At 64.8% G+C, this 12,648-nt stretch overlaps 1 protein-coding gene across 1 annotated transcript in view; it reads left to right on the forward strand.

Moving 5' to 3' along the window:
- Positions 1-11,951: 11,951 nt before the first annotated feature.
- Positions 11,952-12,648, forward strand: part of Kif26b (kinesin family member 26B) — a 273,177-nt gene continuing 272,480 nt past the window's right edge. The window contains 1 exon segment of the mRNA XM_048358260.1: positions 11,952-12,014. Coding sequence (XP_048214217.1) covers positions 11,952-12,014 — 63 coding nt within the window.

Genomic DNA, 12,648 nt, shown 5'->3' on the forward strand with positions numbered 1-12,648 from the left:
CCAACCATGAGACTGTCATCAAGCCTACAAAACCCAGCAGCTGCTCTTGAACACCATCTCGTAGACAGTCACTGGTCACATCTTCGTATTTATCTTCTCAGTGTGCTTCAGTGGCTTATTCCAATCAGGATCCCGACAAAAGTCCGTAGGTTTTATTTGGCTGATGCACCTTTCTCAGAGGGACTGTGGTTTGCACGCAGGGCCTTGCACTTGCTAGGCAGGTGCTCTACCACTTGAGCAACACTCCCAACCCTTTTCAGTTTAGTTATCTTTTGGATATAGGCTTTTGCTTTTTGCTCAGACTTATTTGAAGCAGGGCCGTCCTATTTATGCTTCCCACATGTCTCCAATGACAGGCGCACACCCCTACGCCCAGCTCTTTAACGGTTGAGATATGATATAGAAAACTTTATTTTGGGGCTGGTTTTGAACCATGATCCTTCCCCTGTCTACCTCCTGAGTAGCTGGGTGACGGCCTGAGCCACTGTGCCCAGCTGGCTTATGTGTCTTTTAGTCTATGACACCGTCCTTCCCTTGGGGTCTTGCCGCCTGTTTGTCTGTGGTCTCGTGCTTTGGTCCGCTAGAGTCCTCTACATTTCGGATTTGTCCAATTGTACTTGTCTGGTGTTGTGTAGATTTTCCTTTTCCCTCGATTTCTTATAGACCAAGTTTTCTATATCTATTGGACCTTGATGAAATTCAAGGCCAGTTTTCTTTTGCAAGTCAACTTCCCTGGTGACTTTTGGCTGCTTTTCCTCGGGCGAGTCCGCATTTCGGGCTGCTTTCTGGGGCTCTCCGCCTCCACTTGGGCTTGGTGCTGTCGGCCTGGCCTCTCCAGCACAGAGCCGCCCCCAGCCCGTCCCCTGTGCTTGCCGTAAACATTGTTTTCTCAGGATCGGAAGAAAGTGGGCGGTTTTTTCACTGTGTGTGTGTGTGTGTGTGCACGTGTGCACACACGCATGTTACAGTGGCTTGAACTCAGGGCCTCGCATGCTCTTGCGACAGGGGCTGCTGGGCCACTTGAGCCACAGCTGCCCTTGGAGGTGGTGGGTTGTGAGTCTGTCTGCAGGTGGACTTCCTCCAGGAAGGGGAAGTCCCGCCCTTCCTATCTCAAGTGGACGTGGTGCAGAAAAGATACAGCGGGTTCTTGATTTTGAAAAAAAAAAAAATCCCAAATCCATGTTTTTTGGTTTGTCTTGACGGTAGAGTGTCACGGGAGGCCGGCCGTGTCCCCGGGGAGTCCAGGCCCCACCTGCTGCCCGTCCCCCTGCCCGGCGCCCCCTCCCCCACCCGCCGGGCCTCTGCTGTGGTCACCCGCCCCAAGGGACCTGTTCCCGCAAAGGACGCCACTGCAGCTTCATAAAGAAGGTTCCGGGCGCCATGGGGCTAGAAGGACACTTTGGGTTCATTGACAACAGAACACCAAATAAACATGTTAGGTAGCCAACTGGACACACTCAGGTTCAAACGAGTGTGCATCTAAGAAAGAAAACGCACACGTCAGATTTGCTAACTTGTATTTCGAGGTTTCTTCCGTTTTCAGTTCTGCCGTTGACCAACATACATTAGTCAGCATGAACTGAGTGCGGATTTGTAAACCACACACGTTTGAGTTGATTTCGGCCATCGCCAGGATTAAACAACTTCCTGTTTCTTGTTGTTCTGTAGGGAAGGGTGTCACTGGGTGTAGGCTGGCCTTGGACTCGGGGTCCGGCTGCCTCTGCCTGTGGGGCTGGGACTGGAGGTGCACACCACCACGCCCGGCTCTCCCCGGACACGCTCTTCACGGAGGAATGGGGGATTCGCGTGGCAGGTGCGCTGGGATGGCTGTAAGGAGCCGCACACGTCACTAGTTCCGAGTGGTCTGGGCGTGGCCGGCGCCAGGCCGGGACCCGGGGCCAGCCTCACGCCCCTCCGGTGCACACCTCCGCACGCCCCTCCCCTGCACACCTCCTGGCTGCCCGCCCCGCCCGGCGAGGCCTCCTGGCTTCCCGAGGGCCTCTGCTCTGAGCTCTGTGCGGGGGGGGGGGGGGGGGGGGGGAGGGGAGGGCACCAAGATGGGAGCTCGAGGCAGGGGCGGGGGCGGGGGCGGGCCGGTCCTCCCCCCCCACGCCGGCCGCCCCTCCCGACGCCTGCCTCTTCCTAGCGTACCCCATCGCCTCCACCCCGATTCCCTTCACACCTCAGCGCCAGCCTGGCCGACTCAGCCACTAACACGAGAGCCCAGCGGCAGCGAAGTTGCCCTTCTTTTTTTTTTTTTTTTTTGGCCAGTCCTGGGCCTTGGACTCAGGGCCTGAGCACTGTCCCTGGCTTCTTCCCGCTCAAGGCTAGCACTCTGCCACTTGAGCCACAGCGCCGCTTCTGGCCGTTTTCTGTATATGTGGTGCTTGGGGAATCGAACCTAGGGCCTCGTGTATCCGAGGCAGGCACTCTTGCCACTAGGCTATATCCCCAGCCCCAGAAGTTGCCCTTCTTTACCCGGGGGCCGAGCTCACTCCTGCAGCCCTAGCCGCTCAGGAGGCTGAGGCGTGAGGACCACAGCTGGAAGCCAGCCTGGGCAGGGAGGTCTGAGCTCTTACCTTCAATTAACCGCCCAGAAGCCAGACGTGGCGCTGTGGCTCAAGCGGTAGAGCGCTAGCCTCGAGCAAAAGTAGCTCAGGGACAGCGCCCAGGCTCTGAGTTCGAGCCCTCGTGCTGGAGTGCACGTGCGTGTGCGTTCACACACACACACGAACTGTTCTCATGCAATGCACACGAATCCCGAAGAGTGAAATGACAAGAGTCACTCTTGATTTTTCTGGGCATCTCGTGCTGCGTGGGAACCAGGGCGAGAGAATGTTTGGGGTCTCACCACAGCACCCGACACGGGTGGAGGCTAGGACTCGGGCCAAGGCCTTCACTCCAACTAGAAAATACCCTCTGTGCACAGGTGACCAGAAGGAAGGAGCTCCAAAGCTTCCCTAGCGGGGTGCATTCGCCCCGGGGGGGGGGGGCTGAGAGGGAGGCGCCACGCCCCCTCCCGGGGAGCCGCCCCAGAAGCCAAAGAGCTGTGGACATCCACCCTACAACAGGAGGCAGGAAGCCCCTGAGAGGAGCTCACCCCCGACGGCCGGCCGCGCCACAGGGCTGAGAAGAGGCTGCTTAGCTTTCTGAACAAAGACACAGCCGCACAGGCAACGTCTCCATAACCCGGCTCCCGCCGGGTTATATCTATTATATACTGTAGTATTATATATACATTATATATACTAGCAAAGCAAAGGCCCGAGGATCTCCCCTTGACTGCTAATAATGAATGTTGCAAGTGCTTTTGGGTAATGGGGGGCAGCAGGCAAGAGTGACCCACGACTCGGGGGGCGGCGGGCATTCCTCACGCGGGTCTGGGGAGTTTGTGAAGCCTGGATCCGTGGCTGCGCCAGTGCAGCACAGCTACCGCCACCTGCTGGCCACGGGGCGGGGTGCTCCTCGTCCTCCTCGTCCTCCCCCCCTCGTCCTCTCCCGTCTGCCGAGAGCACCCGCGGGGGGGCCGCCGGCTGTCCAGTCCCTCGAGCGTCCCTGGGCCGGCTGCGCGAGGGCGCGGGTGCGGGGCACGAGCAGAGAGCACAGCTCCCCTCCCCCCCCCCCGTTTTGGGCCGTGCTGGGGTTGGAGGTCAGGGCTCTGGGCGGGTCACCTGGGGCCCCCGACACCAGCGCCATGGCCCCCGCCTCGCTTGGGGGTGAGAGCCATGGCGCCCAGGCGCGGCGCCCAGCTCGCCTGCTTCCCTCCCCGGCCCTCCAGCCCGGAGCTACGGGCTCAGCACGGGGCGCGCTCGCCGGAGGCTCCCCGAGTCCACGGGAGGCTCCCCGAGTCCACGCGCGGCTCCCCGAGTCCACGGGAGGCTCCCCGAGTCCACGGGAGGCTCCCCGAGTCCACGCGTGGCTCCCCGAGTCCACGCGCGGCTCCCCGAGCCCACGGGAGGCTCCCCGAGTCCACGCGCGGCTCCCCGAGTCCACGGGAGGCTCCCCGAGTCCACGGGAGGCTCCCCGAGTCCACGCGCGGCTCCCCGAGTCCACGGGAGGCTCCCCGAGTCCACGCGTGGCTCCCCGAGCCCACGGGAGGCTCCCCGAGTCCACGCGCGGCTCCCCGAGTCCACGCACGGCTCCCCGAGTCCACGGGAGGCTCCCCGAGTCCACGCGCGGCTCCCCGAGTCCACGCGCGGCTCCCCGAGCCCACGGGAGGCTCCCCGAGTCCACGCGCGGCTCCCCGAGTCCACGGGAGGCTCCCCGAGTCCACGCGCGGCTCCCCGAGTCCACGGGAGGCTCCCCGAGTCCACGCGTGGCTCCCCAAGCCCACGGGAGGCTCCCCGAGTCCACGCGCGGCTCCCCGAGTCCACGGGAGGCTCCCCGAGTCCACGCGCGGCTCCCCGAGCCCACGGGAGGCTCCCCGAGTCCACGCGCGGCTCCCCGAGTCCACACGCGGCTCCCCGAGTCCACGCGCGGCTCCCCGAGTCCACGGGAGGCTCCCCGAGTCCACACGCGGCTCCCCGAGTCCACACGCGGCTCCCCGAGTCCACACGCGGCTCCCCGAGTCCACGCGCGGCTCCCCGAGTCCACACGCGGCTCCCGGCGCCCGCTGCTCGTTCCTCCACCTTCCAGGTTCCGTGGGCGCCGCGCGTGCAGGCTGCGTGGACGGTGCACCGGCCCCGCGTGCAGGACGCGCCGGGGCCCCACGGACTCGCTCCACACACCCAGCACGGAGCCGCGGGAGGGGAGGGAGGGGAGGGAGGGGAGGGAGGGGAGGCCGCCCGGCCGGCCGCGTGTCGCGGGGCTCGCAGCGGGGGCGGCCGGGGCGGCTTCCCGGGGGAGGAGGCGCTGCCCGGGAGCCCGCGCGCCTCGGCCGGAGCCGCCACCCTCGCCGCCGCCTCTGCGGTGGAGACGGCGCTGCCACGCGTGGCTTCTCTGCGGGAGGGCGGCCCGTACCCCTCCGTGAGCTCCCGCGTGCTGCTGCCCTCTCCCCGGAGGGGGCCTGAGGATGCGGCGGGAGGTCAGGCACACACCACCACGCGTGCCTTGCACACCACCACGTGTGTCACACCCACCACCACGCGTGGCTCACACCCCGTGTGTGGCACACCCACCATGCGTGGCTCACACCCCGTGTGTGGCACACCCACCACGCGTGGCTCACCCCCGCAGCCTCGCCTGGGGCCCCGGCTGGCTGGGTGGAAGCTGTGCCCCGCGCGCCCTCCCCTCTGCGGTCTCGTCGTCCACCTGTGAGGGGCGTGGGAAGGAGAGCTGCACCCCAAGCTCAGGTCCTTCCGGGGGGCAGTGCGGGGCGCTCCCCCCCCCCCCCCCCGTCCTTCAGGAGCGGCGTGTCCCTCCTCCCCCGGGGCTCACTCACTGCTCTGCGCGGGGCCCCGGGCGCCCCCTCCGCGCTTCTCCCGTGTCCGTCCCTTCCACACGCGAGGCCCGCGGCTGCCTGTGGCTTCCGTGGCAGCGCCCGGGCTCAGTGCTCCGCAGGCCCAGGCCGGAGGCCCCGCTGTTCTCGGTGTCGGGGTTCCCCGTCCCCAAGGCGCCCCCCCCCCACAGGTGGGCGCCGGGAACGACAGAGCAATGCCCCGAGTGCTTGGCATAGGGCCGCCAAGGGCGCGTCACGCCTGATGCCCTGCCTGTCACCGGAGTCGCGTGGCCGCGCGAACGTGGCTGTGGAAACCGTCACTCCTGCATTCCTCCACACTTCTCCACGCTAGGGTTTTGGATATATTTTTATTAACATGCATTAATTGCACAAAGGGGCTTCATTGTGACATTGCCGCACACACGCACGCACGCGTGCGCACACACAGAGCCTCCCAAGCAAGCTCAGCTCCCTCCCTTGGCTCCCTCCCTCCCTCCCTCCCTCCCTCCCTGTCCATAGACGATTTCAACAGGGCTCACCGTCTCACAGGCTGCCCGAGCCGTCTCCTGTCGCTCTTCTCAACACACTATGCCTCGCTTTCCCATCACGTATTTTCTGAGTGTGTATTAATTATACCAAAGGGTTTCGCCATGGCATTTCAAATGTGCATATATTATGTGCCATTGTTTTGTTTTTTTTTTTTTTTGGCCAGTCCTGGGCCTTGGACTCAGGGCCTGAGCACTGTCCCTGGCTTCTTCCCGCTCAAGGCTAGCACTCTGCCACTTGAGCCACAGCGCCGCTTCTGGCCGTTTTCCATATATGTGGTGCTGGGGAATGGAACCGAGGGCTTCATGTGTAGGAGGCAAGCACTCTTGCCACTAGGCCATATTCCCAGTCTTATGTGCCATTGTTTTAAAGTGAGGCTTTACATTTAAACCCTGGGACCTCTGTTTACCACCGCTGGCTCCCTCGTCACGCAGTATACGGGGGAAGCTGTAGAATTTTGTTGAATGGTTTCCCTTGACATTGCATTTCACTTTCATCCAATACTCTGTAAATCCCTATCCTTTAAAAAATTATATATTTATTATCTCTAATCAGTTGTAGAGTTACTATTCAACAAATTGGTTTGTTTGTTTGTTTGTTTTTTTGGCCAGTCCTGGGCCTTGGACTCAGGGCCTGAGCACTGTCCCTGGCTTCTTCCCGCTCAAGGCTAGCACTCTGCCACTTGAGCCACAGCGCCCCTTCTGGCCGTTTTCTGTATATGTGGTGCTGGGGAATCGAACCTAGGGCCTCGTGTATCCGAGGCAGGCACTCTTGCCACTAGGCTATATCCCCAGCCCAACAACAAATTGGTTTGTGAGTACAATGCATTTTCCGCATTCTCCCCCATCCCTGCCAGCCCCGCCCCTTGTGATTTAATGTTGGAAACGCAACCACAAGGCTCAGAGCTGGACACCCACCCTAGTGTTTTCGTTCCCCGGGGCTGCGGTTTGCACTCGGAGCACGCGCCTGCCAGCAGGTCCTCCACCACCTGAGCCACTCTTCTAGTGCCTCGCCTTTTTGTCCTATCCACAACCATCGAGTGGCCATTTACTCTCTCCCAAGATCTTTGTCTCTTCTGTATTTCATCCATCTGTCCATCCTTCCATCCATCCTTTTGTAGGCCCATCCATTCATGCTTCTTTCCACGCATGCGTGCACGCCTCTCACAAGCCCATACAACTATCTGTGCATCTACCTACCCAACCACCTTCCATCCATCCGTGTTACCATCAATCTACCCATCCATCCATCCATCCATCCATCCACCCCTCCCTCCCCCCATCCATCTATCCCTCCCTTCACTCACTGTCTAATCCTCTTTTCTCTTTTAAAAGACTGTACTTTCTCCTCACGTCCAAAAGCAAATTAACAATTACTACTACTATGATGATGACAATGACGCTACGCCTACTTCAGCTCAGTATGAAGTTGGCTTGCACACTGGTTGAAATCGAGATTTGGAATCGGGCTGGCGCTCAACGCAGCACGCTCACCTGACATGTGCAACCCTGTTTTCCTGGGTTCCATTCCCAGCAGAGAGAGAGAGAGAGAGAGAGAGAGAGAGAGAGAGAGAGAGAGAGATTTGGGATTTAGCATGAAAGGCAATGTTAAGGCTAAAATGATTCATATTTGAAACAACATGCCAAGTGGAAAGGCTGTCCTCAGCCTCCAGGGCAACCGCCCTCCTCTTCCGCTGCCGCAGCGAGCGGGCACGCGAGTTCGTTCTCGGCTGTGGGGACGCTGGCCGCCCAGGCCTGCTCGCGTGGCCCGAGCCCAGCGGATCCTACACCAGCCTCGTCCGCATGCTCATCAAGAGAGCACACGCGCTGTGAGCTGCTCGAGTTGCCTCTCAGGGAGAAGCAGCGCGCGGGCCCGGGCACTGGCAGCTCCGTTGGCACACTGCTGCCTGAACCAATGTGGAAATGAATTCCAAAGACAGACATGAAAGAGAAACGGGACGCGTTACAGTCTGTGTTCTGCCTGGCAGTCAGAAGTTGCCAGCCTGAGTTGGGGTTTTTATTTCTGATTTATACGTTCAGGTTTTCCAAGACTCAGTGACATAGTATATTTTAGCTGTGAAATTTATGAGCTAGTCATTTCTGATGAGAAGGGTAAATTGCATTCCCTGAAAATATGAAAGGCCCATGAAACATTCCCGAAGAAACCGGGTCCATTTAATAATTAAGCAGCAAGGAATACGGATTAAGAACATCATATTTTAAAAGTTTCAGCGAGGATTTATTTTCGTACGATAGGACAAAGTGGAGAGATGGAGAAAAGCAAAACATTTCCTGCTCCTCGTGAAGAAAATGGGAGTTAAAAACGCCTTATCCTTTTATTTTCTTTCTTTTGTTGCAATGTTGGGTTTGCACTCGGGCCTGGTGCTGGCTCTGAAGCCTCCTCTCCCGCGTGCGCCAGGCCCCGTTCCTTCAGGACTGTGAGAGGACCTTATTATTTTTGCGGTAGCTTCCCAATGTATGCTTAACTGGTCTGGACTGTGAGCTTCCTCTTCTGGGCTTCCTCGAGTCGCTTGCCAGCTGTTGAGTGAAATGGAGTTTTATGAACTCTTTTGCTTGGGGCTGGCCTAGAACCATGATCTCTGTAGCTAGGATGGAAGGCTTCAGCTACCGTAATCAGCGTCAGTATATGATTATTTTTCATTCACAAAAGGAGTATTTTTAAACCCCAATTGTCAAGTACTTTGAATGTGAAGGGAGCGATGCATGCGGGTTTGTGTCGAGTCCACTTCTCGATGAAGCTGAGACACTGGAGTTTTTCAGTCCAGTAGAAAATAAAGGCATGGCCAGCCTCTCCACATTGCTGGCTCACAGAAGAAAAACCTCGACACGCTACGAGTCCTAAAAGCTTTTCCTGGGAGTGCGGCTCGGTGGTACAGTGCTCGTAGCTGAGCGGAAGAGTGTTTACCTAGCGCGTGAAAGACCCAGGAGTCCACCTCAGCCTTGAAAGAAAACCAGAAGGAATTCTAAAAGCCCAAGGAAGACTTGGAAAATCCAGTAAAAACTAGAATTAGGGAGGACCTTCCACACAGAATTGAATTTCTCAAGGAAAACTTAAAAATATTATTTTAAACAATATGTTTATTATCTTGAAGTAGTTGTCGGCAGGGGTTACGAAGGAACGTATCTGTTCGTGAGCGCAAGGCGTCATTCTCCCCCCCCTCCCGGGGCTGCCTGCTTACATAAGATATATTGGGTATCACAACTGCATTCTCTCCTTTGTCTACACTCTCTCCCTCCCCGCCCCGCCTCAAGTACCAGCTTCAAGGAAAACTCAGGTACTGGACGACAAGCTGCTGAAGGGTTGAAGAGCCGCCGGGGGCAGGCGGGTGGCAGGAAGGGGGCAGTCTACTTCCTTGGGAGGGCAGTTAGTGGAGTTCAGGACCCAGAGTGGCCGCGAAGGGAGGAAGAACATCCCGGAAGCCCGCTTTGATGTCTCCACGAAGCTTCCTTCTATCTTTGCCTGGCACTTTTAAATTAAATTTTATTTATTTTTGTGTGCAGTCCTGGGGCTTGAACTCAAAGCCTGGCCACTGTCCTAATTTGGCCTTTTCCGCTCAAGGCCGGCATTCCACCACTTGAGTCGCAGCTCAAGTTCTAGCTTTTTCCTGCCAGACTTTCCGGGGCTGCCCTTGCCCCGTGGTCCTCTGATCTCGGCCTCCTGAGTGGCTGGCGTTCTGGGCACGGGCCGGGGCACCGGCTGCTCGGTCCCTGTCAGTCAGCTCTGCGCACGGGAAGAGCCACGGGCGCGAAGAGCGGCGGGAGGAGGGCGGACGGGGAAGCCGCGCAGCGATCGCGCCCGCTCCCTGCTGCAGGCCCCAGGGCTGGGAGTTCGGCCCCCGCGTGCACGGGGCTTGGCCCCCTTGCCGGAAGGCCCCGGGGGGCTGCACACGAGGCTCCAAGAGGCGATCCACCGTGACCCACCGTGACCCACCTGAGAGTTAGGGATGCGTGGGGTGGCCGTTACTCCTCACCTCCGAGAGACGGGGGGCGGCGGGGGACGCGGAGTCACCTAGGTAACCAAAGAAGGCAGGAGCGCGGGAAGAGCGGGAACACACAGGCAGGGGGCCCGGCGACCACACCTGGGCTACGCCCAAAGCACAGCAGCCCGGGAGCGGAACCCCGAGTGCAGCCCCGACCAGTCAGTGCGCTGCAGGGGCGCGGCCGGGGGAGGCCGGCGGGCGCTTTCCGGGGGGTGGGGGGCGTGCACCCCGCGCGGGCGGTGCTCGGGCTGCGCCCGCGAAGCGTCCCAGACCGGAGCCCTGAGAACCGGCGCCGGTTCCGGGGTGAGGGCCGCAGTGACCGGGCTCCGCCGGCAGAGGGCGCCGCGAGCCCGCCGAACGCGCCGCGCCCCGGGCCTGCAGGCCCCGCTCGGGCCTCCGGGCCGGCCCCGCGCAGCCCCGCCGCCGCCCGCACCCGCCGCCCGCACCCGCCCTCCCGCCCGGCGGCCGCGCGTCGCGTTGGCGACGGCGTTCGGGCCGCGGGCGCGGCCGGCGCGGGTCCCCGGGGGGCGCTGGCTGGGCGGGCGCGGGGCGCCGCGGGCCTGGCGCCCACCCCGATCCCGCACACCCCCGTCCCGCACGCGCCCGCCCGACCTCCCCACGCCCACCGGGCCGGGCCGCGGCGGGCGGGACGCGGGGGGCCGCGACGCCGAGGACCCCGTCCGCCCGCCCGGCCCCCACCCCGGGACCCCGCACGTGACCCCCGCGCGGGGCGCTAACCGCAGGTCACCACAAGCAGACCCGCCAGCCCGCGGGAGGCGCGGCCTCCGGGAGCGGGAGCGGGAGCGGGGCGGCCACGTGCGGGCCCGCCGCGCCGGCTCCCCGCGCCCCGGGGCGGCGCCGGGCCGGGCGGGGGGCTCGGAGACCCCGCGGCCACGCCAGGGGGAGGGCGGCGGGGGGGGGGGGAGGCCGCGGCCCGCGCGGGGTCCGGGCTCACCTGTGCCGCGGCGGCGGGCGGGGAGGAGGCCCGGGCCGCCCCGGGGGGATTTGCGGGGCCGGGCCGCGAGAACAAAGGGGGCGGGGAGGCCCCGGCCCGCGCGCGGACCCGGCGGTGACGGATCCCGCACCGGCGTGCGTGGCGGGCCCGCGGGCCGCGCGGGGGGCGGGGGTGGGGAGGGCGCGGGGGGCGGGGCGCCGCGCTCGCTCGGGCCCCGCCCCGCCCCGCCGCCGGGGCTCGCGCCCGCCCGCCGCCCCGCCGCCCCGCCGCCCCGCCGCCCCGCAGCCCCGGCCGCCGCGCGGGCCCCGCGCCCGGAACTTGGCCGCCAGCCGCGCGATCGACGACCCCGCCCCCGCCCGCTCCCTCGCAGCTCGGGCCCGGCGCCGCCGCAGCATGGATCCGGGCGGGCGCGGCGGCGGCGGCGGGCGGCGGGCGGCGGGCTCCGGGGCGGCGGGGCGGCGGCGGCCCGCGCTCCGCGCTGCGCCCGGGCGCCCGCGCGCGCCCTGACCGCGGACGGCCCCGGGCCCGCGAGCCGCCCCCCGCCCGCCGCCCGCCCTGCCCCGCGCCGCGGCCCGGCGCACACCGGCGCGGCGGCGCGCTAGGCTCCTCCCCGAGCCGCGATCTTTATATTTGGGGAGAATTTCTCCGGACTCAGTTGGCGAGCTCGGGGCGAGGCAAGTTCCCGCAGCGCGCCCGCCGCCCCGCGCCCGGCCCCGGCAGGGTCGCCCGCCGCCCCCCGCCCCCCGCCCCCCCCCCGTGGAGGGGACCGGACCGCGGGCGGGGAAGGAGACCGCGCGGCCGCAGGAGGCGGCGCGGGGCGCGTCCGCATCCCGCGAGGCGCAGCCCGGGCGGGCGCCGCGAGCTCCCCGCGCTCGGCCGGCGCCGGCTCCACGGCCCGCGCCCCCCCCCGCCCCGCCCCCGCCCCGGGAGCCTCGGCGCGGGCCGAGCCCCCCCCCCCCCCAGCCCCGGCCGGGCCCGCGCGCGGCGGCGGGTCGCGGTGGTGGCGCGCGGAGCGTCCCCGGGCGGCCCTCGCCGTCCTCCGCCGCCGCCGCCGCCTCCGGAGCGCGGCCACCATGCATTCCGTGGCCGGGAATAAAGACCGGCTGGCGGGCTCCACCCGGGGCAAGAAATGCGGGGTAAGTTGTGGCGGGGGCGCGGGGGCGCGGGCGCGCGGGGCCCCCACTCCCGGGACCTCCACGCCGCGGAGGCGCGGGGCGGGCGGGCGGGCGTGCGGGGCGCTGCGGCTCGGCGGGCTCCGGGTGGCCCCGACCCTCGTTCCGCCCGCGCCCGCGCCCGCGCCCCGAACTTGGGCGGCGTTCCCGACTCCCGGGCGGAGCGGAGCCCACCGGGCGGGCCCGGAGCCCCCCGCCGTCCTCGGCCGGCTCCCCGGGAGCCGCCGGCTCCTTCCCTTCACCTGCCGGCGGGGAGGGAGGGGGGGCCCGGGATGGGGGGGAGTCCGGGATGGGGGGGGAGCGGGGGGGGAGCCCGGGAGGGGGGAGCCCCGAGGGGGGGGACCCAGGATGGGGGGGAGTCCGGGATGGGGGGGAGCGGGGGGGGGAGCCCGGGAGGGGGGAGAGCCCGGGGCCCGGGATGGGGGGAGGAGCGGGGGGGGCCCGGGAGGGGGGACCCGGGACGGGGGGGCCTGGGACGTGGGGGCCCGGGCGGGGGAGCCCGGGGGAGGGGAGCCCGAGGGGGGAGCGTGGGGGGGGTGGGGACCCCGGCCCGCCGCCCCGGGGCCGGTCAGCGTCGCGCGCCGCGGCTCCCGCCCGG

Source organism: Perognathus longimembris, chromosome 11 (genome assembly GCF_023159225.1).
Source record: "Perognathus longimembris pacificus isolate PPM17 chromosome 11, ASM2315922v1, whole genome shotgun sequence".
Lineage (NCBI taxonomy): Eukaryota > Metazoa > Chordata > Mammalia > Rodentia > Heteromyidae > Perognathus > Perognathus longimembris.